General features: G+C 60.0%; 1 protein-coding gene across 1 annotated transcript in view; it reads right to left on the bottom strand.

Annotated features, from left to right (window-relative positions):
- Positions 1–2,833: 2,833 nt before the first annotated feature.
- PLXNB2 (plexin B2) overlaps positions 2,834–21,473 on the bottom strand; it is a 28,060-nt gene continuing 9,420 nt past the window's right edge. The window contains 52 exon segments of the mRNA XM_079142684.1: positions 2,834–3,596; positions 3,598–3,669; positions 3,758–3,832; positions 4,194–4,209; positions 4,211–4,290; positions 4,393–4,449; positions 6,027–6,174; positions 6,245–6,557; positions 6,560–6,839; positions 6,842–6,859; positions 6,941–7,041; positions 7,164–7,185; positions 7,188–7,201; positions 7,204–7,231; positions 7,233–7,291; positions 7,294–7,321; positions 7,849–7,964; positions 7,967–7,993; positions 8,096–8,140; positions 8,143–8,150; positions 8,449–8,495; positions 8,498–8,538; positions 8,541–8,585; positions 8,588–8,624; positions 8,626–8,631; positions 8,717–8,773; positions 8,775–8,890; positions 8,893–8,946; positions 9,035–9,135; positions 9,227–9,366; positions 9,477–9,653; positions 9,751–9,978; positions 10,086–10,162; positions 10,165–10,214; positions 10,598–10,617; positions 10,619–10,763; positions 10,927–11,069; positions 11,254–11,362; positions 11,498–11,646; positions 11,734–11,894; positions 11,968–12,049; positions 12,363–12,455; positions 12,927–13,028; positions 13,108–13,216; positions 13,293–13,407; positions 14,147–14,300; positions 14,509–14,635; positions 14,756–14,856; positions 15,398–15,526; positions 15,607–15,789; positions 16,050–17,135; positions 19,727–19,777. Coding sequence (XP_078998810.1) covers positions 3,564–3,596; positions 3,598–3,669; positions 3,758–3,832; positions 4,194–4,209; positions 4,211–4,290; positions 4,393–4,449; positions 6,027–6,174; positions 6,245–6,557; positions 6,560–6,839; positions 6,842–6,859; positions 6,941–7,041; positions 7,164–7,185; positions 7,188–7,201; positions 7,204–7,231; positions 7,233–7,291; positions 7,294–7,321; positions 7,849–7,964; positions 7,967–7,993; positions 8,096–8,140; positions 8,143–8,150; positions 8,449–8,495; positions 8,498–8,538; positions 8,541–8,585; positions 8,588–8,624; positions 8,626–8,631; positions 8,717–8,773; positions 8,775–8,890; positions 8,893–8,946; positions 9,035–9,135; positions 9,227–9,366; positions 9,477–9,653; positions 9,751–9,978; positions 10,086–10,162; positions 10,165–10,214; positions 10,598–10,617; positions 10,619–10,763; positions 10,927–11,069; positions 11,254–11,362; positions 11,498–11,646; positions 11,734–11,894; positions 11,968–12,049; positions 12,363–12,455; positions 12,927–13,028; positions 13,108–13,216; positions 13,293–13,407; positions 14,147–14,300; positions 14,509–14,635; positions 14,756–14,856; positions 15,398–15,526; positions 15,607–15,789; positions 16,050–17,135; positions 19,727–19,777 — 5,775 coding nt within the window. The 3' untranslated portion in view covers positions 2,834–3,563.

Genomic DNA, 21,473 nt, shown 5'->3' on the forward strand with positions numbered 1-21,473 from the left:
TTGGCGCCGGTCGTGGTGGCTCACGCCTGTAATCCAGCGGTTTGAGAGGCTGAAGCAGGAGGATCGCAAATTCAGTGCCAGCCTCAGCAGTTTGGTGAGGCCCTATACAACTTGAAACCCTGTCTCAAATTTTTTTAAAAAAGGGGTTGGGGACGTAGCTCAATGGGTAAGCGCCTCTGGGTTCAATAGCCGGTACCAAACAAAGGAACAAACGAACGAACAAACAAGCAAGCAAATAGCAACCATAGAAAAAACAACGCAGCTCCCGAGCCAACAAGTACATCTGCCTCAAATCCTGACTGCGGGGCGCGCGCACAAGCGGAAGGTAGCGGGTCTGAGCCTCCGCCCCGCTGGTGTGACCTTGGCTAACCCCCCAGTCGACTCGGGCCTCCGTTTCCCGTTCAAGAGCCGGTGTCAGTTCTGGAGCCGCGCGGGAGAGCCTGAGGGTGGACCTGAGGACCTCCGCCTGGCCTCCGTGGGGCTCTCGGAGCGCCTCTGCCTGAGGGCCGATGGAAGTTTTGTGTGCGAAGTAATGGAGCTTCGGCTGCAGACAGAGGAGGCGGAGCCAAGCCGGGGCAGTGGGGACCGCGGCCGCGGGGGAAGGGAGCCGCCTTTGTCTGAGCCTTGGCGGGGAGGGTGAGATGCATTCCCAGGACTTCGCAGGTTTGGCTCTCCGCCGGGCGGGGGCGCTGCACACCAAGGAAGCCCCCACCATCCTCCCTGACCCCTCCCCAAGTCCTGTAGGTCGGAACTGAACATAGACCTCCCCGCAGGCCAGGTGCCCCCGACCTCGCTCCGCGGTCTGCAGTGGGGACTTCATCCCTTGGCAAACCTGCGCTGGCATCCCCACTGTGCCTTGCCCGCTTCTGGGGCTGGCGTGAGCTCTACTACTACAGGGGAAATGACCCCTGGCGTTTCAGGTGGTGGTGTTGGAGGCCCCCTTAAGGAGAGGAAACCCTCAGAGCCTGGCAGGGGTCAGGGAGGCCCCTGGAGGGTGTGACACCAGCAGGGCTTCTAAGCAGCCCTGAGGTGGGAACAGGGCAGAGGTGACACTTGGTGCATTCCAGCAAAGAAGCACTAAGTCCAGAAGGTGGGGTCCCAAGCCAGGGGAGCAGCGCTGCAAGGGCAAAGGGCAGGTATGTGGACCTCGTCTGACTCAAATGTCACCCCCAAACATCAACCCCCTCCTTTCTCTCCATGCCCACTTCCCCTGCTGGTCCGGATCCCCTTCTCTGACAGCTGTGACAGCTTGATGGTCAGCTTGCCCCTCAGCGCCCATCTGCCTGTGGTCAGAATGAACTTTCTAAAGGCATGAGATTTAAGGGACAACTTAGGAAAAAGTCATTAAGGCTACCCATGGTCCCCTCCCCATACCCACCGCTCCCTCTTCCCACTACATTGGGAGGGAAAATGGGAAAGGGACACGAGGGAGGACAGGTTACCCCTGGGTCTGTTGGCATTCTGAACACTCAAGTCTGGCCCACCCACCCCCACAAGCCCCCAAACCAAGGCCCAATTCCTCCTCCTCTCTAGCCTCACATAAGGACCAGGACTTGAGGTCTCTTCTGTCCTCTAAATGGAGAGGACGAGGGTGGAAACACCACCTGGGACCTGCAGGACTCCTGGAGTCTCTACCATTGAGCAGCAAGGAGCAAGGTAGCCCGCAGGGTCTAGTTTGGAGGCCAGGTCACCAGGTTTTCTGGCCCCCTCCCACGGGATCCCCAGCTCAGCACTTCCCAGACCACACCTCCTTCACCCATTCTTAGCAGCCTCTTGTTCAGCTTCCCTCGCTGGCCAGGTCTCTGGGAAGCAGGAGCCCTGTGTTGGCCATAGAAGTGTCACTCAGGGGGCCCAGTGGTTGGGATGTTTAGTTCTTGGCCTTATACCCTTCCTTGGGGTTTGACAGCTGCCTGTGCTCCATGTAGCTTGAGTCACCCAGATGCAGAGGAACTTATGCTCAGTAGTGGCTCTCCATCAAGACTGCCCAGCCATGAGGATGTGCTCCAGTCAGGGGACATGGCCAGGGCTGCTTGAGACCAACCAGCCCATGCTGAGGAGGCAACTCAGATAGACGGAATCCAAAGGTCCAGCCAGAGGAAGCAGGACCATTCCACTCCCTGCTCATGGTTGTCCTGGGAGCAGGGAGGAGGCTCCCCAAGGACAGACCTATCCTATTTGCTGCTGGGTCCAGCACCCGGGACTGTGCCAGGCACAGAGTGGACCTCAGTGGAGAACATGTGAAGGAACAAGACTAGGCCTGACAGTTCTGCGTGCCACATGACTCAACCAGCCTGCGTTACACCTGTGCTTGGGCATTCCATGGCCTCTGCATTGTGCCTGGGGGTCAGCAGCAGCCACCCTCCCCAAAGCAAGATGCCACCCATCCTCAGGTTGTGGACCTAGTTCTTCTGCGTCCTGGTCATCCTGAAGCAGCTCCTGGGACCGAGAGGAGAAGCTGGTCTCGGCAGGACTGCAACGCTGTAGGGGCCTACTAAACATGTATGTTCGAGGTCTTGCCTCTTCCCCACCTTAGAACAGGTCCCAAGAGCACAGGTCAGACAAGCTCACGTCCCACTGGCCTGTCCGTGCAGTTCCTTGCAGCCCAGTCCAAGAGGAAGAGAGGCAGAGGCAGGCAGCAAGGGACCAGACAGCGCTGGAGTCTGCTCCAATCCCTATGTCTCAGCAGGGCAGCCCTTGGATCCCAACTGGCCCATACAGGGCCCCACTGTAGGGCCAGGGGTACAAGGAGGAGTTGTGGGCAGTGCACGCACAGGGATGGGGGCAGTGAGGAAAGGACAGATAGGCAGTTCCCAGGAGGAACCCAGCCAACCAGCAGAGTGAAAAAGACAATTGTATGGATTTACAATAACAAGATTTACAAAAGGGTGGGTGGTCCTGGTGGAGCTGTTCCCTGACTCCCAGATGTGGGTGGACCTGCAGGGAGCCTGTCTGACAGGCCAAGACCAGGACCCCCAGTCTGATGGGTCCCCTCTGGCCACCCGGGCCCTGACGTCTGACGTCCAGCTTGACCTTTGAGGTGGGGGTCCCGGGGCCCTCGAGTCCATCTGGAGTACCTGCACCCCATGGGAAGTCAGTTGAGGCGTCAGGGGAGGCATCGTACCCCGCTTTTCTCCTTCCAATCCGGCTGACAGATACACAGTCCAAGAACTTGCCCTGGGGCTGCAGGCACTCAGATCCCACCAGAGGCCAAACCCAGGGTATCTGAGAAGGCTGCTGGTGCACCGGGAGGCTGAGGCCCAATGCCCCAGCGGCCCGGGGGGCTTGGTAAGGCACGTTTGCGAATCGCTCAGCGGGAGAGCACCCAGTGCTGGTGCATGGGAGGAGCTGGTGCTGGCCAGAGCGCCGGGCAGTATTGCTCAGGAGGTCGATACAGTACAGCAGGGGAGACCCGCCGCCACACCCCTCAGGTGCCGGGGGCACACCCCCTGCTGGGGAAAGAGAAGGTCGGCCACTGCCAACAGGGGCCTCGTGCCAAGGGGCCCGCCCAGCACCTGGCATGGGCACCTCACACCTGTGCCCCAGGTAGCACTGATGGTCTGAGGTCAGAGGTCGGTGACTTTGTTCTCGAGAGCAGCCCGCGATTTGCTGCAGGCGGAAGGCCAACCTGCATTTTCTGAGCGGCAGGGTCCTCTCCAAGGCATTGATGATCTGGGCAGGTGGAGTGACAGGTGCTGGTGTGAAGACCAGACCTGGGGAGGACGTCCCCTGAGCCCTACCCCGGGGACCAGACCCCTACCTCATCATAGTACTTCTGCGTGTACTGGTAGAGCTGGTGCAGTGCCACAAGGGTGTTCAGGGAGTCTGTGTGTGCCTGGGGTGACAGTGCTACCCAGTGAGCCCCAGGGCAGGCACAGACAGTGTGGCGCCCAGGGGGAGACGGGAGGCCAGCCTGTGGAACATCAGGCCTGCGACGTGGGGCCTGTGTGGAGTGTCTGTACTCCGGCGAGGAGCTCAGCCCATCAGTGGAGTTAGCTCACTCCCATAGACCAGCAGCAGCACACAGGCACAGCCACACGGGGTGCGGCCTGCCCGACGCACTCATGCCCCTCCCAGCCCCACCCCGCTCTCCTCATCCCACGACCTCGCTCCGTCTTGCCGCCCCTGCCTGGCCCCACCGTGGGGCAGCAGGGAGGATGGGGGCTTCAACTCTGCCAGGCCCATGACCCCCTTACCCGGGAATCTCTGCCAGGTTGTGTTCATGTCTTGATCGCTGACCTGCACCATCTGCCGAATCCCCTTGTAGTAACTGCAGGGATGGGTGGTGTGAACCTGAGGGTGGGCCTCGGGGTCTCCCAGGGACCCACAGCAGGCCCCAGGCCCCTCCTCCCAACCACAGGGATGCAGGGCAAGGCAGCAACTCACTCCTCCCACCATCTTCTTGTAGGTGGAGATCTCCTTGGCATACAGAAGCTTGTTGCTGGGAGAATCCTGTGGGGATGAAGCCCAGTCACATCAGCTCAGGACCCCCACCCAAGAGGAGTAGTGTGAGCCCTCCCCAGACACGCAAAGTTCTCATCAAAAAAAAAAAAAAGCATTTTTGTGGCATGCACCTGCATCCCAAGCTATACTTGGGAGGCTGAAGCAGGAGAATTGCAAGTTCAAAGCCATCCAGGGCAACTTAGTGACACCCTGTCTTAAAATAAAATCGTAAGTGTTGGGGATATAGCTCAGTGGTAGAGTGCTTGCCTAGCCTGCACAAGGCCCTGGGTTTCTAATCCCCAGCACCACACACACACACACACACTCACACACACCACACACAATAAAATAAAATATAAAAAAGGGGCCAGGTGTGGTGGTATACATCTGTAATCCCAGCAACATGGAGGCTGAGGGAGGAGGATCACAATTTCAAAGCCAGCCTCAGCAACTCAGCAAGACCCTGTCTCAAAATAAAAAAGAGCTGGGTTGTGGCTCAGGGGTTAAGTGCCCTTGGTTCAGTACCCAGCACCTCCCCACAAAAAAAGTCATAGAGGGGTGGGATGGTAGATTGCTTGCCTAGCAGGCAGAGATCTCATCCCACTGCCACAGAAAAGGGGGGAGAATAAGTAAATAAAGCAGTTTTTTTTGTCTTTTGTACTTTATAGCAAAACTCTTTATTTCTCTCTGTGCAAGGAGGGGAGGTCCCAGGAAGAAAATGGGGAGGCCCCTAGGGAGAGGAGGGGAGGTCCCAAGGGAGAAGAGTTCTGAGTCCTGTTGGTGGATGAAGCCAAGTCACACCAGGCCAGGCTCAGCATGCTCCAGGTCCCCACCAAGAGGAGCAGTATGGTTCCTCCCCAAAGTTTCATTAAAAAAAAAAAAAAAAAAAATTGAGGCAACTGCCTGTTATCCCAGCGACTCGGGACGCTGAGGCAGGAGGATCGCAAGTTTGAGGCAGCCTCAGCAACTTAGTGAGACCCTGTCTCAAAATAAAAAAAAGAGCTGGGGATGTGGCTCAGAAGTTAAGTGCTCCTGAGAAAAAAATCAAAGAGGGCTGGGGCAGTAGTGATTGTTTAACACTGTAGGAAGGGATGGAACCCCAGCACCACCAAACAAAGAAAGAACTAAAATAAAACAAACTTTGTTTGTCTTTTGGACTTTGTAGCAAAACTATTGCTGCCTGTGCAAGGAGAGGGCGGTCCCTGGGAGAAAATGGTGGGGGCTAGAAAGAGGAGACCCTTAGGGAGAGGAGGGGCAGTCCCAAAGGCGAGGAGTGGGCACCCCCAGGGGAAGGAGAGGCGGTCCCAGGGATGAGGGGCAGCCCCAGGGAGAGGCGGGTGGGGGTCCTAGGGTTCTTTTCAGAGGCTGCCCTGTGGTTCTGGCCACTTCTCACCTGCCTTTGTCCTAAGCTTTGACCTCCAAATGTGCAAATCCACACCGGACTGCTTTTGGCACCTCCCAAACTCCCCCATTGCAGCCACTGGACCATGGCTCCCCCTGGCTACAGTGCATGGACCCTGTCCAAGCAGGCCCTCCTGGGGAGCCAAACCAGCTCCTCCCCAACGCGGACCCACTGCCGCACTCACTCGGCTCAGCTTGTGCTCCGTGCGTGTGCAGGCGTCCATGAAGGTCTGCGCGATGACTGACAGCGAGGCGTCCACCACCTCATGGACGTGCACATCAAAGATGAAATGCGGGTTCTTAAGGATGTTCCCCCAGAATCGGAGCGGTAAACTGCAGCAGGAGACCGGAGTGAGAGGCTGTGGAGGCCCGGCCGGGCCTGGGGCCGCCTGTGGGGCTTCACCTGTTGGTCTTCCAGATGTGGATGGTGTCCTCGTCCTTGATGTCATGCTTCTCTGCCTGCTCGTCCAGGAAGTCGAAGAAGTACTTGACGGCCGGCGGCACTGCGTGCCCAGGCGCCAGCACGCTCTGGAAGAAGTTGTCCACGAACTGCTGCAGTGTTCCCTGTGGGGAGGGGCTCTGCGTGACCCTCGAGTTGCGGGCCGGTGCGTGTGCGCATGTGCAACCGGGCCGGGGCATGTGCGCAATGTGGGACCTGCCCACTGCACACCTTGCCGAGAGCAGCCGCGTCAGGTAAATCTCGGTGATGGCCTTGTTCGCTCTTTCTCCTTCATGCTGCCTCGCTTGGACTTGCCCTCGTCCACCTCGTCTGCTGGCCGCACCAGGTGCCATACCCGGTTCTCCTCCTCCAGGAGGCATGGCCTGTAGGGAGAGTGGAGCTGAGGACAAGCCAGTCCTCTGTGGATCCAGCAGCTCCCCCAGGCGGCCACGCAGGGAGGACATTGGACAAAGCAGGATGGTACCGACTCACGTTCCCCCGGCAGGTCTTGCTGGCTGTCCTCCGGCTGCTGGGAGACCCCCACCTTAGGACAGGATGAGGGGTGGCTCCATCCCGGACCTGAGGACAGAGTCCGGAGGGTGGACCAGGTCCTCACCCCCTGCGCTGGGGATCCCAGCCCACCTGGCTGCCCGGACTCACATTGTAGTGCATCAGGGTATTTATGCGCTTCCATCGGCCTTCCCGCTGGGAGGTCAGGTCCAGGTCAGACAGGATCTGGGCTGTGGACCCAGGGCGCCACTCTGGGGGGGACACAGCCCAGCTCATCATCCATCCCCAACTGGGTTGCAGAAGCCCCAAAAGGATTTCTCCCCAGGGCATAGAGCAAGCGCAGGGCTGTGTGCCGGGTCCCGGCAGAACTCACCCAGGACCACGCTGTCCGGCTTGGTGGCCAGCAGGAAAGGGCTGTGTACGGTACACCTGGTCAATGATCTATCTCCTTGACCTGAGAGATGGTGTCGCAGTTGAGGACCTTGACTGGCACAGCGTCGACCCTTCGTCCTGCACAATCACGCTCACTGTCTGCAGAGGATGCGGGATCAAGGGAGGTAGGGGTGAGACACTTTGCCACCCTCTGTCTGGGGCACCCAGGAGAACCTAGCTTGCCCTTCCCTGGTCAGCAGGCAGGGTGGGGTCAGCTCAGGGGCAGCGCACTACCCCTTGCCACTCGGCCTCACATGAGTACCTGCACACACATGCACACACACACACCCTGGGGCCCATCCCGGGCTCACGCCTCTCACATGCACACGTTCACCCCCCTCCATGCTGTTGTGGGCTGGGGTGCTGAAGCACCTCGCCTGGGGTCAGGACACACAGCACGCCACCAGCGGCGGCCCTCCTGAGCATGACATGCCTCGGCCACTGGCACATGCCCAGCACAGAGGATGCAGACCAAGGGAAGGCTCTGGTCTTGGTGCTGGCCTGGGAACTACCCCGGCCCCTGGGTTGGCTGCCCTCCCTCAGGCTCCGGGTGTGCAGCAGGGTGGAGTCCACACTCCCTTGCCCAGCCTCTCGAGCCTGCTGCCTGCTGGCCCTGGGCAGCTCACCAGGGGCGCGTACTCCACGTCATCCCCCAGCAGCCCCTTGTCGTTGAGGGTGTACTTGGCCTTCTTCTGCACGGCATCCACAGGCCCCTTCTCCACCTGATGTTTGATGGCCTTAAGAGCTTGTATAGGGGCTCACCGCACTGTCCTGGAGCAAGACAGGTGGCTGTGAGCAGGAGGGCCCGGGCGCCCTAGCAGGGTTGGCACCACTTCACTCGACCTCCATTCCTGGGGACCCACCTTGGAGTACGGTACAGGCAGATGGACATCCAGTTGGACAGCATCCTCTCTACACGGTCTCAGACCTGGGGGTGCAGAGTGCTTGTACCCCTAAAGCCCAGCTGGCTCTTCCAAGCACCTGCCAACCCTTACACCAGCCTGGCCTCCCATCCAGGCCTGGGTCCCCGATAGGACAGACATGTGGGCACGCAGGCGCCCAGCCATCATCCTCACCGCCCCGGCTGAGGCTGAGGGGAGGAGCAGCTGTGTGAACAGAGTCCACAGGCCAGCAAGGGGCAGAGCCTGGCTTTGGGTCCGCCACTTGGCCACTGTTCCAGTCCTGGGCTGTCCTCCTGTGGTCAGCCTCTCCCCCTGCCCACGCACCTGCGCAGCATCAGCTTGGGGTTCTTGGCCACCACGTACTGTCTCCATGAGCCTCCAGGAAGAGTGTGCGCTGATGTCCAGTGTAGTACCGAGCTTCCCGTGCAGCGCCCCCGTCAGCAGCGAGGCGAAGTAGACCTAGCGCGGGCGGAGAACTCCCGCTGGCTCTCCAGGGTGTGGGATGAACTGTGGGCAGGTTCAGAGCCCACTGGGCATCGGCGCCTTGCGCCCGGTCCCGCCCGGCCCTCCCCCACCCGCCCGTCCTGCTCACATTGATGAGGAAGGACTTGCTGTTGAGCAGGTTGGAGAACTGGTAGAGAGCCTGCTCCCACGACAGGCCGCCGCGACTCGGGGATGTCCAGCTTGCCAGTGATCATGACGTCCTTGTCGCCGTCCTTGGAGGGCAGGAAGAAGACGCGGTCAGTGTAGGTCTTGTAGTCCAGCGTGGGATGCCCGCCTCGTGCACGTCGTTCGTCTGGTCCTCCATTTCGATCATCAGGTCTAGGGGACGGAGGCCGGGGTGGGCACACCTGCCCCGCCCCACCCCTGCTCCCAGGCTGCGTGCACCCATCCGCCCCAGGCGCCGCACCTGTGAACTCCTTCTTGCAGCGGTCTCGCACACTCTCCTCCAGGCCTTCCAGCTGGGACTTGATCTTCTCGTACTCGCGCTCCGCCTGCTGGCTCTTCCTCCTGGGGGCACAGAGGCTCCTGGGTCCTGTGGCCGCAACACCCTGCGGGAGGCTGTATATAGGGGCAGGGTGCTAGGCTTCCCGGGGCTCACCAGTAGCAGTAGACGGACACGGCAATGACAACCACCATTGGCACGATGACCAGCGGCAGGATGAGGCTGAGCGGCACGTCACTCACCCGCGTGTCGTACTCCACGCGGCCCAGCACCCACTCGCGGGAGCCAAACTTCACCTGTGTGGAGGGAGGGCTCAGAGGCGGGCAGGCGCGGCTCTGCCAGCGCCCCCCCCCAGCACCGGGGCCGGCCCAGGAAGGCACCCCTCAGCATCCCTGGCCTCACGCACAATGAACTCAGGCAGGTTGTGTGTGGTGTCCCGCTTCTGCCGCCGCTTGGGTGGGGGCTGCACCTCAGGGGGCTCGCAGTACAGGTCAGTCTCAGTGAGCGTCTTCATGATGCAGCGCTCAGCGCCCACAAAGGCCTCAGCCTCCTGCAGCGTCATCGCCTTGTTCAGGTTGGTGCCCTGAAGGGGCAGCAGAGGGTCAGTGTGGCCAGGAGACGGTGCTCAGCCCAGACCACACCCCAGGCCCCACTCTGCCCCAGAGCTGTGCTGTCCTCACCCGGGCGTGGATGAGCTTGTTGACCTGCTTCTTGACGCCACCTGTGAAGTTCTCAAAGGTGGGGTCTGCCACATACTCGAAGGCACCGGCCTCTGTCCTGAGCAGGGCACGGTGCCCATCCATCTGTATCAGTGCCGTGAGGTTGTAGGCTTCAGGCTCCTCGGGGACAGCGGGGGACAAGAAGACGACTCTGGTGTCATTGTAGAAGACATACTTGGTGCCCGTGACCTGTAGAACAGGGCCAGGCCATCAGGCTACTGGATGCAGGCCTGCCTCCCAGGCATGTCCCCATCAGTCAGCACTGGCAGTGAGCCCCAGACCACACCAGGACTGACCATCGTGGGCCGCAGGGGTCCAGCCTCCCGCCGACGCCGCCAGGGCTGGAGAGGCTCGGCGATGACCACCATGGCAACTTCTGGATGAGGCTGAAGCCCTGCCCAGTGACGTTGATGCTGCGGCCACCACTGGGGGAGGGAGTGGAGCTTAAGCAGGGGCGCCCAGCAGCTTGGCGGATGCCCTGCAGGATACCCACCACCTCCGGGTGTCCCTACCGCGGGCTAGTGTGAGCGTGCACAGGGAGGAAGAATGCCGCCGTGTCACAGCAGGGCAGGGACACTCGGGGCCTGGAGAGCACCCTGCCCGAGCCTACACATCTGGGCTCCTGGGAGGAAGCCCATCCCAGTGCAGTGGGGTTTTCCAGAGGCCTCCTGCTGCCCAGCCCTGCCCCACCCTGCCCCACCCCACCACATTCCTTTGAGCTAGGTCAGCAGAGGGCACCAGGGAGGTGGCTGGACACTACGGGGTGGGGGAAAAGGAGGGGCACTGGCCAGTGAGGGGAGGGCTGTACCTGACAAAGCTTCGAAGTGGCCTCAAAGGCCCGCAGCACTGGATTCTCGCGGAAGGTGAAGGAGACGCCAGGGCTGGGCACAAGGGAGCCCCCATAGGAGATCTCCAGGGCCACCTCTCCCAAAGTGGACTGGGGTCCTGTGATGCACTGCAGCTGTACCCCCAAACTTGGTCCTGGGGGTGGGAGGTGCCAGTCAGCATCAACCAGCCCTGGGTCAGCACACTGGGCTGGTTTCACTGCCCACTCCAGGGCAGACACAGGGTCCTGGTGGGAAAACCCCTATCCTGTCCCCAGGGCCAGGGCCAACCAGACTGGGCAGCTGTTGCGACACCCACACTTCACAAGGGACGTCACTGAGGGTCACCCGCACGTCTTCCTTAGAGCCTGTGTCCAGATGGGTGCCATTGATGGTCAGCGTGGTCCCGCCTGCTTGTGGCCCCTGCCTTGGTTCCACACTGAGAGGCTGGGGCTGCTGCAAGTGACAGGTGTGTCAGGTTAGGGCAGGGGCTTGGGGGACACAGCGCCCTGTCTTGGACCTCTAGCACAGTAACTGTTGCTAGAAGGTCGCAGGACAGAGTAGGTCTCCATGGGTTCAGGAGGCCCCAACCTTCCCAGTCAGTAAGTCCAGCCCAGGACTCAGAGGCCCAGATGCTTACTTGGTAGGTAAATTGGACACTGGGTGGTGAGTGGCCAAGCTTCCCATTGACATCCACCTCGACACCCCCAGTGGAGGGCATCTCTGCGGCCTCCGTCACACACACGATCCTGGCAGGACAGAACCCACTGACTCCTGCACATCTGTGAGTGTGCTCCACCTGCACCAAGTCCCTCACTGCCCTCAACTCCTCCCCTTGCCCAGCCATGGATCCTGGGACCCCAGGCTGAGGGCAGTCCGCTTACCGGGTAGATACAGAGTACCGTTCAGGCTCAAAGGCACAGTTCTTTCCAGCCACAGTGATCCTCTTGACATCATCTGCTTTGATGCCCAAATTGGACCCAAGGATGGTGACACGGATTCCCCCACCCAGGGGACCGGTCTCAGGCTGGATCTGAAATTGGCAGAGCCAGTGACCTGGTGGCTCAGGCAGGCTGGCAATGTGCAGACAGGGCCCAGGCCAGGCCGGATCAGAACTCACCCTGGTGATGACCGGTGGTGGGCACTCAGACGTGGCGTTGCTGCAGAGAGCCCCATACACACACCGGCTCTGCTCACGGCACCACACGCACCTGTAGGCAGGGTCAGCAGCCAGGCACAGGCTACAGTCACTGCGGCCAAAGGAGCAGTTGTAGAGGGTCACTGTGGAGAAGAGTGCAGAGGTCAGTTGGGCCACCTGGCTGCCGCAGCCCTACCCTTGCCTGACCCCACTCACCTTGGAGTTTGCTGTCAATGTTCTTGCCATAGGACTTGACGTACAGGTGTACAGGCAGAGTCTCGTTGGCATCGTGGGACAGCTGGGGGGATACATGGGAACACACTCTACTTCCTGGCCCCACAGGTCATCAGGGTGACCATACAATAGCCACATGGTCCCCTCACTTCTGATGCCAGGAGTGGGAGAATATCAGACACAACATACACAGAGCCAGGTTTGCCTGGGAAGTGAAAAGGACGTATCCCCTGGTGACAGGGTGATGGAAAGGTGCTACAGGGTGGGGGTGGCAAGCCCCTGGCCAGGCCGAGGCCCTTCCCCTCGCCATCCTGGAAGCAGTGCCCCCCGAGACCCCTCAGCTCTGGGAGCCTGGCTTACTTGTCCTGGAACCGTACCTTTGGGGTCCGAAAGAAGAAGGTCCCTGGCTCCTGCATGGTCACTGGCTCCTCAAACTTGAGCAGGTCGCTGCCCACGTGCAGGGAGGACCCCTACAGACAGTCTAGTCAGGATGTTCTGGACGCCAGCCCACCTGCCCTGGCCCTCCTCCTGGGAACCCCAGGACTCAGTGCTCCTGGGGTTGGTGCCCAGTCCTCTCCAACATGACCTACCGGGCCCCTGGAACGACTCGAGTCCTACCTGTATGGGCAGAGGCCTCTTAACATCCTTGCGTGGTGTCCTTGGGTCAGCCCCGCCTCCTGGTCCACTCCTGAGCCCACTGTTCAGCTCATCTGTCTACCCTGCCCCCCAACAGCCTAAACTTGCTCGTCCTCTCCTGTTTCTGCACTCAGTCTCCTCCAAAGGCCCCGTGTCCTTCCAACAGCTTCTGGCCTCCCTCCCTCTGCCCCCCATATATCCTGACTGCTCTCCCCATGAGCTGGCCAGGAACTCTAATTCCAGGGTGGATGCCCACCCTGCTGACCCTCCACCACCCACCTGCCCCGGCCCCAGGCCCTCCCCACCTTCACTGTGTCCAGGTTCTTGCCCTGGAAGATCACATCTGTCTCATGGTTCATGGGGATGACCAGAGGGCTGGGGTTCAGGAACTGGGGGCAGTTGTCCTCCTGGGAGAGAGTATTGCTGGTCAGAGGCTGCCCCGACACAGCCAAGCAGCCAGGCCCCTCACAGCCCTAGGGCCCTCACCATGTGGGCACGGATGATGCCATCCTCGGGATTGGGCGAGGCCTCCCGACACTCATGGTACCGCAGGTCCCACTGGCAGGTCCAGCGATTGCTGGCACAGGAAATGCACCTGGGGAGAGGGGCAGGAATGCCGTGAGAGGTGTCCAGGCCAGGGGGAGGCGCTCTAGAGGCAGCAGGAGACTCACGGCAGGTTCTCCACCAGGCTCATGGCCTCTCGGCAATCATAGAAGGGGTACTGGTGGGAGGTGAGGAAGACATCATCCCGTCTGAAGAGGAGTTGGATGCTCACAGCCACGTGGTCTGCAGATGGCAGGGTAGACCAGGTCAGGTGGAGGCCCCAGAGTGGAGGGGTCAGAGGCAGAAGATGGGAAGGGCCTGAGTTGGGCCCCCCGATCAGAGCAAAGAGCACAGGGTACAGCTGGGCCTGCCACCCGCCTTCAGACCTTAGCTCAGGTGTCAGCTCCCAGCCAGAGCTCGCATTTCTCCCCAGGGACCTGGCTGCTTTCGCACCCTCTCTCTGTTCCTGCGGGTGCGGAGGGCAGTGGCTCCTTGGAGTCTGGGTGGGAGGGTCTGCCAGGTCCCTGCCCACGTCACTGTATGGCCTCACTGCCCCCAAAACCCAAAGCAGGGGCATAGTGCCTGCCCTGGCCCATAGTCAGGTACCCCTGCCTCTGGGGACAACATAGCCTGTCTCAGGCTGCACAGAGCAGGGAGGGGACGGGGCATCTGCACAGACCTTGGTGCCTGGAACATGGCCCAGATACTACTGATGTGGGGAGCCTTCCTCCTCCTCCTGCTGTAGGGGGGCACTGGGTGCTCAGAGCTACCTGCTCAGGAGCTGTCCTGCCACCTCCCCCAGGCAGGGCCGTCTGCATCCCACCTCCCAGCACCATCCTACCCCAGGCTCTGAATGTGCCCCAGAGAGGCCTGCACCTAGCGCTGGCTCACATGAGCTCGACATGCTGATGCACGTCAGAGGATCAGTGCACGGCATGTGCAGGGCAGGTCTCCTCTCCAGAGGTGGTGGGCAGGGCCTCACCTTGACCCGGTGGGGTACTGGGGATGCTGCTTGGGGAGTTGCAGACAACGGCATCTCCCTCCACTCGGGCAGGGTGTGGTGGCGATTCACCAAAGAGACACAGCAACTCGTCCTGCTCGGTCAGGGCTGGGAGAGGGCTGACAGTCAGCTGCACCTGAAAAGGAGAGCAGCTCACACCGGGACTCCCCACCCCAGCACTGTTCTCAAGAAGCCCCTGGGGTGGAGTCTGGGGATGCCCAGGGTGCACAGGAGCTCAACTTGCCCAGACAGGCCCCAGAGGATCCCCTGCCTGTCCAACAGCTCTTGGCCCTGCCTCTGCCCTGCACCCCACCACTAATGGCGGCCCACCCTCTGCCACAAACCTCCCCCTGAGCCCGACGGCTCATGTTCTGAGGCTGGGCATCAATGATGGTTACACAGGACTTGTCCCGGCTCCACAGCCAGTGGCCAGTCTCCTTGGCCCGCGGGCATTCAGCCCTCCTGGTGCATCTGTGAGGACAAAGGGTGGCCTCAGCCCTGATACCCTTGTGCTCCCATGTGGGTCTCGTTCTTCCCAGGACAGGGCTGTCCCCAGCTCACAGCCCTCTAGGACAAGGATAAGGTGCTCACCGCCCCTCGACGACACACCAGCCGCAGTAGGGGTCCTGGGAGTCGCGGCACTGTGCGCAGGTCAGGTAGCTCAGGCACTCCTGCACTGGGAGCCGGAACACCTAGGGGTGGCAGGGCCACAAGGGGACACTGCTGCAGACACAGGGCTTCCCTCAGGTCCTGGTCTCCTGGGACTACTGGCTTGCCCCCACTTTCAGCTCTGGGCCTTGAGAACCCAGCTCCCACTCAGGCTGTGGGCTACAGACGAGGCTCTAGATGACCCTGGTTTTGTGGTCCTGTGGTCCAGGATCCAGATGGGACAAGGACCTCCCTGGGGGTCCTGCTGTCGTGCTTCCCCAGGTTCAGGCCTTTGCGGGGCACCTGAGCATCCCGGAGGCTCCTCGGGCTGGCTGAAGGGGTTCCTTAGACTTCCTGCCTACCCTCAGACACTGACCCAGGTCCCTTTGGTCAGCACAGGGTGGGGCAGGACCGAGAGGAGCTGAAGTTGAGGCACAGGACAGACCTGGCTGCAGTGACGGGATGGAACTAACAGGGCCCTGCGCTAAAGCACTGGCGGCCCTGTGTCCAAGAACCCAAGCAGAGGCCCCGGCCTGTCACGATGGCCCAGGTCGCCCGGCCTCCTGGGGCTGCCCGCAGGCTGACCTTGTCCTGGGTCATAGCATACAGACTGGACAGATCTCCAGACAGCACCAGGTCCCGCTTGATTCTCTTGTTGATCTCCACAAGGATGGAGCTGTACTCCTCTGAGGTGCGGTCAGGGGCCAGGTATACCTGGGCACGAGGGCAGGTGTGAAGTTAGGCCCTCACCCACAGCAGCCCCCCAGAACCTTCCTTGCTGGCCCAAGCCTCACCTTGAGGATCCGGCCGTCAGAGGTGCCTAGGAAAGCAACAGTGTGGCCGTTCTCGGCGGTCACCGTCACAGCTGTCAGGTTCAGGCCTCCACGCTGCAGCACGGCCATGGCTGTGAGCCCATCGCGGCTGCCCAGAGGGTAGGGCAGGTGCTCTGAACCACACGGGAAGTTCTCACTGGCCCCCTGAGGATAGAGAGTCATCAGCGGGCGCCAGCCTCCCTGCTCCTAAGGACCCTCCCCACTGGGGATCCAAGCTGGGGGAAGGCCCATCCCTCCACCTGGGTCCCCATGCTCACTGTGTGGCCCTGGGTGCAGAATGACACACCAAGAAGCGGCACCCACACGCCAGCCTCATGCTGACCCAAACCTCAGCTCTGACCCACTCACACCCCTCCTGAGGAGGAGGGGACGTGGAAATCCCTGTGGACACCCAAGGAGCGCACCAGCACGTGGCCCCCACACTGGATCTCGCCGTGGAAGGGCTTATAGAAGGTGTCCCGGCTGGCCTCCCGGGAGCCCGTGTAGCAGGCATTGCGGTTGGCCTCCATCTTGGCATGGACTTCCTCCAGCGGGAACAGGCAGAGGCCTGCCCCTGGCCCCCCACTGCTCCGGCCATCCCTGCTGAAGACAGCATAGAGCACCCTGCTGGCACCCGGTGTAGCCACAGAGGCTGCCAGGCAGGCGCCGAAGGCAGGGCCCTGGGGGTCGCTGGGTTCCCTGCACTGCAGGTCCATCTCCACGTAGGAGTAGTAGGAGGAGTCCTCCTTGCACATGCGTGCCAGGAGCGTGCGGTTCCGGGCCGGGTGCTTGTCCTGCTGGTTGAAGACGAAGAAGACGTATGGGCCATCCTCAAAGGCCGCCACGAACTGCTGTGTGTTGGTGGACAGGTAGCCAGCCTTGAAGGTGGTGTGGTCTGAGTAGGCCTCAAAGGCCTCCCTGCCCTCTGTCCGGTCCAGCAGGCGGGTGCTCACGATGATGCCGTTGTCGTAAGGCCCGTTGCCTTTGCCCACGAACAGCACACGCTCCCCACCAGGGCCTGTGGAGCTGACCAGCCCCACAGTGGCCACGCTCTCATCATTGCTGGCCACAAAAGACTTCTCGCCGCTGCCGTCCTCATAGAAGAGGCGCACGGAGATGTTGCTCAGGGCGCGCAGGGCACAGATGCCCTTGAAGAGGCTGCCGCACTCCACCAGGCGCTTTCCAGGCAGGTCGAGCAGCAGCAGCTGGTTGGTGTTGTCGGTGGGCACAGCCTCATGGCACTGGCTGGCTTCAATGGGTGGTGTGCACTTCTTGTTGTCCAGGGCAGGGCCTGTGACCGCCTGCTGCTGGAGACGCAGGTCGTCACTCAGCTGGAAGAGCATGTTCACCGCCCCCACGTACACCACACCTGAGGACCCGTCCACAACCAGGTGGTTCAGCTCCATCTCACTGCAGAAGACGTTTAGCTTTCGGGGCCGCAGGCCCACACCCAGGCCCACCAGCCCCAGGAGGGTCAGGGCCCACAGTGGCAGTGCCATCGCCCAGGCACCCTGTCGGGAGAGAGAAGGGTCAGGGGAGCCTTGGGTTCTTCCCCATCCATCCTGCCCCAAATGACCAGAACAGAGGACAGAGGGGTTGGGGGTCCCAATTAGTAGGGGAGCAGCTCCCAGACCCTTTTGCGCCTTCACACCCACACATCCCCCACTGCAGAGCCAAAGGAAACATTTCCCAGTCTTCTCAGGAAACGCATGCCACAGTCTAACCTATGACTGGGGCTGAGGCCTTGCCACTGCACATAGGAGCTGGGTCCTGGCCTCCACCTTCCAGTACCCAGAGCATCTGCAGGACAGTCCCCAAGGCAATGGCAATGCTTCTGAGGTCCCCCAAGACATTAACATGTATGCCTGTGACCCCAAGAAGCTACAGATAGTCACAGGACATCAGCCCCAGTGCACAGGCCTGGACTGACTGGCAGATGCTGACCTGTGAGCAGGTGGACCACATCCATGTCCACCAGTCTCCATGGTGCAGCCTGAAATCAAGCCCCACGCCCTAGGCTGTTTATATCCACCCACCAGAGATCTGACCCAGCCTGGCCCACTTCCCCAGCTGCCTCCAGAGCTCTCCCCAGCAGCCTGCCTTCCTGGAGTTGCCTAGGAAGGTTACCGGTCTGCCTCCAACCACTGCACCCCCCTTTTGTCACCCTAGCTGATGTCCATCTCCTCCAGGAGGGCAGGAAGGTGCCTGCTCTGTGCATGGTCAACGAAGACCTTTTGGGCGCATGGGCCTTGAGTGCAGCTGAGCTGACCAGAATGGGTGGCTTTTTCTCATGCAGCCTCATCTCTTCCATCAAGCCCTTGCTCAGATCTCCAGGAGGACCCCTAACCAAGCAGACACCGTTCTCTATTTCCGTTCTGCATCCCTCTGTTCCAATTGGCCATAAGCTTTCTCAAACCTCCTGAGAAATGTAACTCCCCACCCCAGGATAATGGGGGTGGTGGGGGAGAGAGCTGACCTTGGCCAGCCTCCCTGCTCCCAGAAGATGTCTCCTGGCCAGGCAACTCCTGTCTCTGCACAGAACTCTGACCCTGCACCTGGGGTCCCCAAACTTCCATATAAGCCCAGAGGCCTGCAGCGGGGTGCGGGGGGAGGTGGGGGGATCACCAGCAGGTCACTTAAGAGTCCCTGGAGGGCATCTAAGTGGTGGGTGTCCCAGGCCACTTGGAGGTGGTAGGGAAGCTGACCGTGCCAGGGGACAGGTGAAGGTGGTCCACAGCAGCTGTGGAAGGAGCAGAAGGACTGGGGCCTCACCAAGACAGGAGTGGTCAGGGGTGAGAAATCTATGGGCCTCTCTGGCCTGGCTGCCTGTCCAGGGAGAGGAGGGAAAAGCAGGAGTGGGGACTTTCACAACTCCAGGCCTCTGCGGGCAGCCAGTACCTCCCTGTGTCAGGAAAGGCCTAGGGAACTTCGGGCAGTACTCCTCAACCCCAAAGGCTGCACACTCCAGTGCTGTCTGCCCCTGCTCCCTGGCTGGGCCAGGCCACAGCCAGCCTGGAATGAATGGAATGTTCCCAGCCAGGATGGGGTGTGGGGCAGGGCCGGGGCACAGCCAGCCACCCCGCAGGGATCTAGTGTGGACCCTGCCAGCACAAAGTGAGGGCCTCAACCTGGAGCTGACCAAGTGGGGGCCCAGAAGGGTCAGAAGAGCTCCTGCCCTGGCCCCGCTTGCCAGCATTTGTGCCCTGGTGGAGGAGTCCCTCCCTGACCTGCTGACGCACTTGGGGAAGTCTGGCCCACGAGGGCCCAGGGCAGGAGAGGTGGCTGTTGCCTTCTGGTTAACACCAACCTGGGCTGGCACAGCCCAAGGAAGCTCACTAGGTCCTGACACAGCAGCCCTGGCCCAGATACCCTGTGGCAGCCTGTCCTACTGTCTGGAGGCCAGGTGCCCCAGCACCCTTAGGCAGTGGGAGGAGCACAGCTCCTACCTCAGGCCTTCTAGGGCAGTAGGAGGGACCAAGAGCACACACCACAGCTCCCTCTCCTTCCTGGACAAACAAGGCCTCGGGTGACCTGCCTGGCAGGCCCAAGAGCAAAGGGCGCCCACCTGACCACTGTAGAGCTCTGGGTCCACAGGCGGCGCCAGGCACAGCGGCTGCGCTTCCTGCTGCTGGTTCCTGGAATGAGTGGCCAGCAGCAGGCGCTTCCTGTTTTGAACTCAGTCTGGGACCCCCATTTATGGGGCTAGTGGGAATTTCCCTAGGGGCACCAGCCTTCCCGGATTAAGTTCAGAGGTGCATTTCCAAGAAACCACTTAAATTCCAGGCTGCTGCAGGCTGGGAAAGCTCTGGATGGGTACTCCTCACCCCCAAGCCCAAGCATCTAGCCCCAAGCTCCTAGAACCCAGTGCCCAGTCCCCCTGAGCAAAACATGAGCAAGACCTGGGGACCTCAAGGGACTCACTCCCTCCTAGGGTCACCATGAGCCTGCACCCCTGCCCTCTGAGCTCCTGTCTCTCAGTCTGGCCATCTGTCCGTCCAGGCCAGGCTGTGGGACGGGCTAGAGGGATGGGCATGGACACGACCTGCAGACAGCACCAGGACACCAGAAGAGCTGGCTTCCGGCTCTCCAGCCACCCACTCACCGAGGCTCCAGCGGTCCAGATCAGTCTCCACTCCAGGCAGGCATGGAGACCCTCGAGGGGGCAAAGGAGAAACAAGTCACACTCTGGAGGCTAGCTGGCCCCCACCCATCTTCTCTGCTCCACATTGCGGGAGAGGAAGAAACAGGACCTCTTCCTGGCACCACCCCACCCTCAGACACCTCCCAGCTCTAGCCCAGCCCTGGGGCAAGCATATTCATTTGGTCTTTCCAGAACATGGGTTGGCATGTGCACTCTGCTCTGCTCACGGGCAGGGGCACTGTATCTTCACTGTAAGCCTGTTGGTACTATCTGCCCTTTTTTGTGTGTGTGGTGCTGGGGATTGAACCCAAGGCCTTGTGCCTGCAAGGCATGCACTGTACTAACTGAGCTGTATCTCCAACCCGATAATTTTTTTTGGTACCAGGGATTGAACCCAGGGGCACTTAACCATTGATCCACATCCCTAGTCCGTTTTTTGTATTTTATTTAGAGACAGGGGTCTCACTAAGCTGCTGAGGCTGGCTTTGAACTTGCAATCCTCCTGCCTCGGCCTCCAGAGTCCCTGGGATTACAGGTGTGCACCACTGCGCCCAGGTCAACTATCTGCCTTTTTAAACTATGTATGTGTTATTAATTCGATTACAACATCCACTTTCTGAAAAACATGCATATCCATGAACCCACAATTCTACTTACTAGCTGTGTGATCTTGGGCAAGTTACTTAACTTCTCTGTGCCTCATTTCCCCATCTGTGAAATGGAGAAGTAACAGTGAGCTACCCCCAAGAGTTTGTAAGGGCTAAATGAATTCATTCATGAAAAGTCCCTGAGACTATTGAACTGTAGCTCTCAGCAATACCAGCTATTGTTTCCTCTCAGTCTGGATATATGTCCACTACCATCCACGGGGAGGCACAGCACACTGATACCTCTCAGTATGGCTTCTGTAGAGAAAAACCGTAACCACGGTGTCCCACCAGAAGACCAGTGACACCCTGGAAAACAGCATGTGCTGACCCAGCAAAGCCCAGAACTGTCTGGGAAGACAGTGGTACAGAGTTCCACCCACCTGTCTCTACCAGTGTTAATTGCTGGAAAGATCTAGAAGCCCTTATTCAATTTGAAAACATTAGTAAACCTTAGAGTCAGGGAGGAGGGGGCTAGGACAGCAAGTAACTTTGTTATGTTTTCAAAAAAATGTAAGACCATATTTGAATACTACTTGTCTAAATAAAAAGAGGTGTAGGGCTGGGTTGTGGCTCAATGGTAGAGCTCTTGCCTGGCATGTGTGAGGCACTGGGTTCGATTCTCAGCACCATATATAAATAAGCAAAATAAAGGTCCACTGACAACTTAAAAAAAAAAAAAAGCGGTGTACCTAATAATCACTCAGGGTTGATCCCCGGGCCTCCCCAGCCCCCCAAGCTTCTCCTCACGGCAAACCTCCAGTTCTCTACGGGGGAGGATAAGGTCAAGGGAGGCTGGCCTCTCCTAAGGGAATACCCTTACACCTTTTTCTTTTTTTTAAGTATTTTTTAGATGTTGAAGAACCTTTATTTTATTCATTTATTTATATGCAGTGTTGAGAATCGAACTCAGTGCCTCACACCTGCCAGGCAAGCACTCTACCACTGAGCCACAGCCACAGCTTGGGAATACCCTCATCTTGAGCCTACACCCCAGAAGGGTCTGACCCAAGTAACACAGGACCAGGCAGGGCCCACCTCACCGACCCCTGAAGCAGGCG

Source organism: Sciurus vulgaris (genome assembly GCF_902686455.1).
Source record: "Sciurus vulgaris genome assembly, chromosome: 5".
NCBI classification, from domain to species: domain Eukaryota; kingdom Metazoa; phylum Chordata; class Mammalia; order Rodentia; family Sciuridae; genus Sciurus; species Sciurus vulgaris.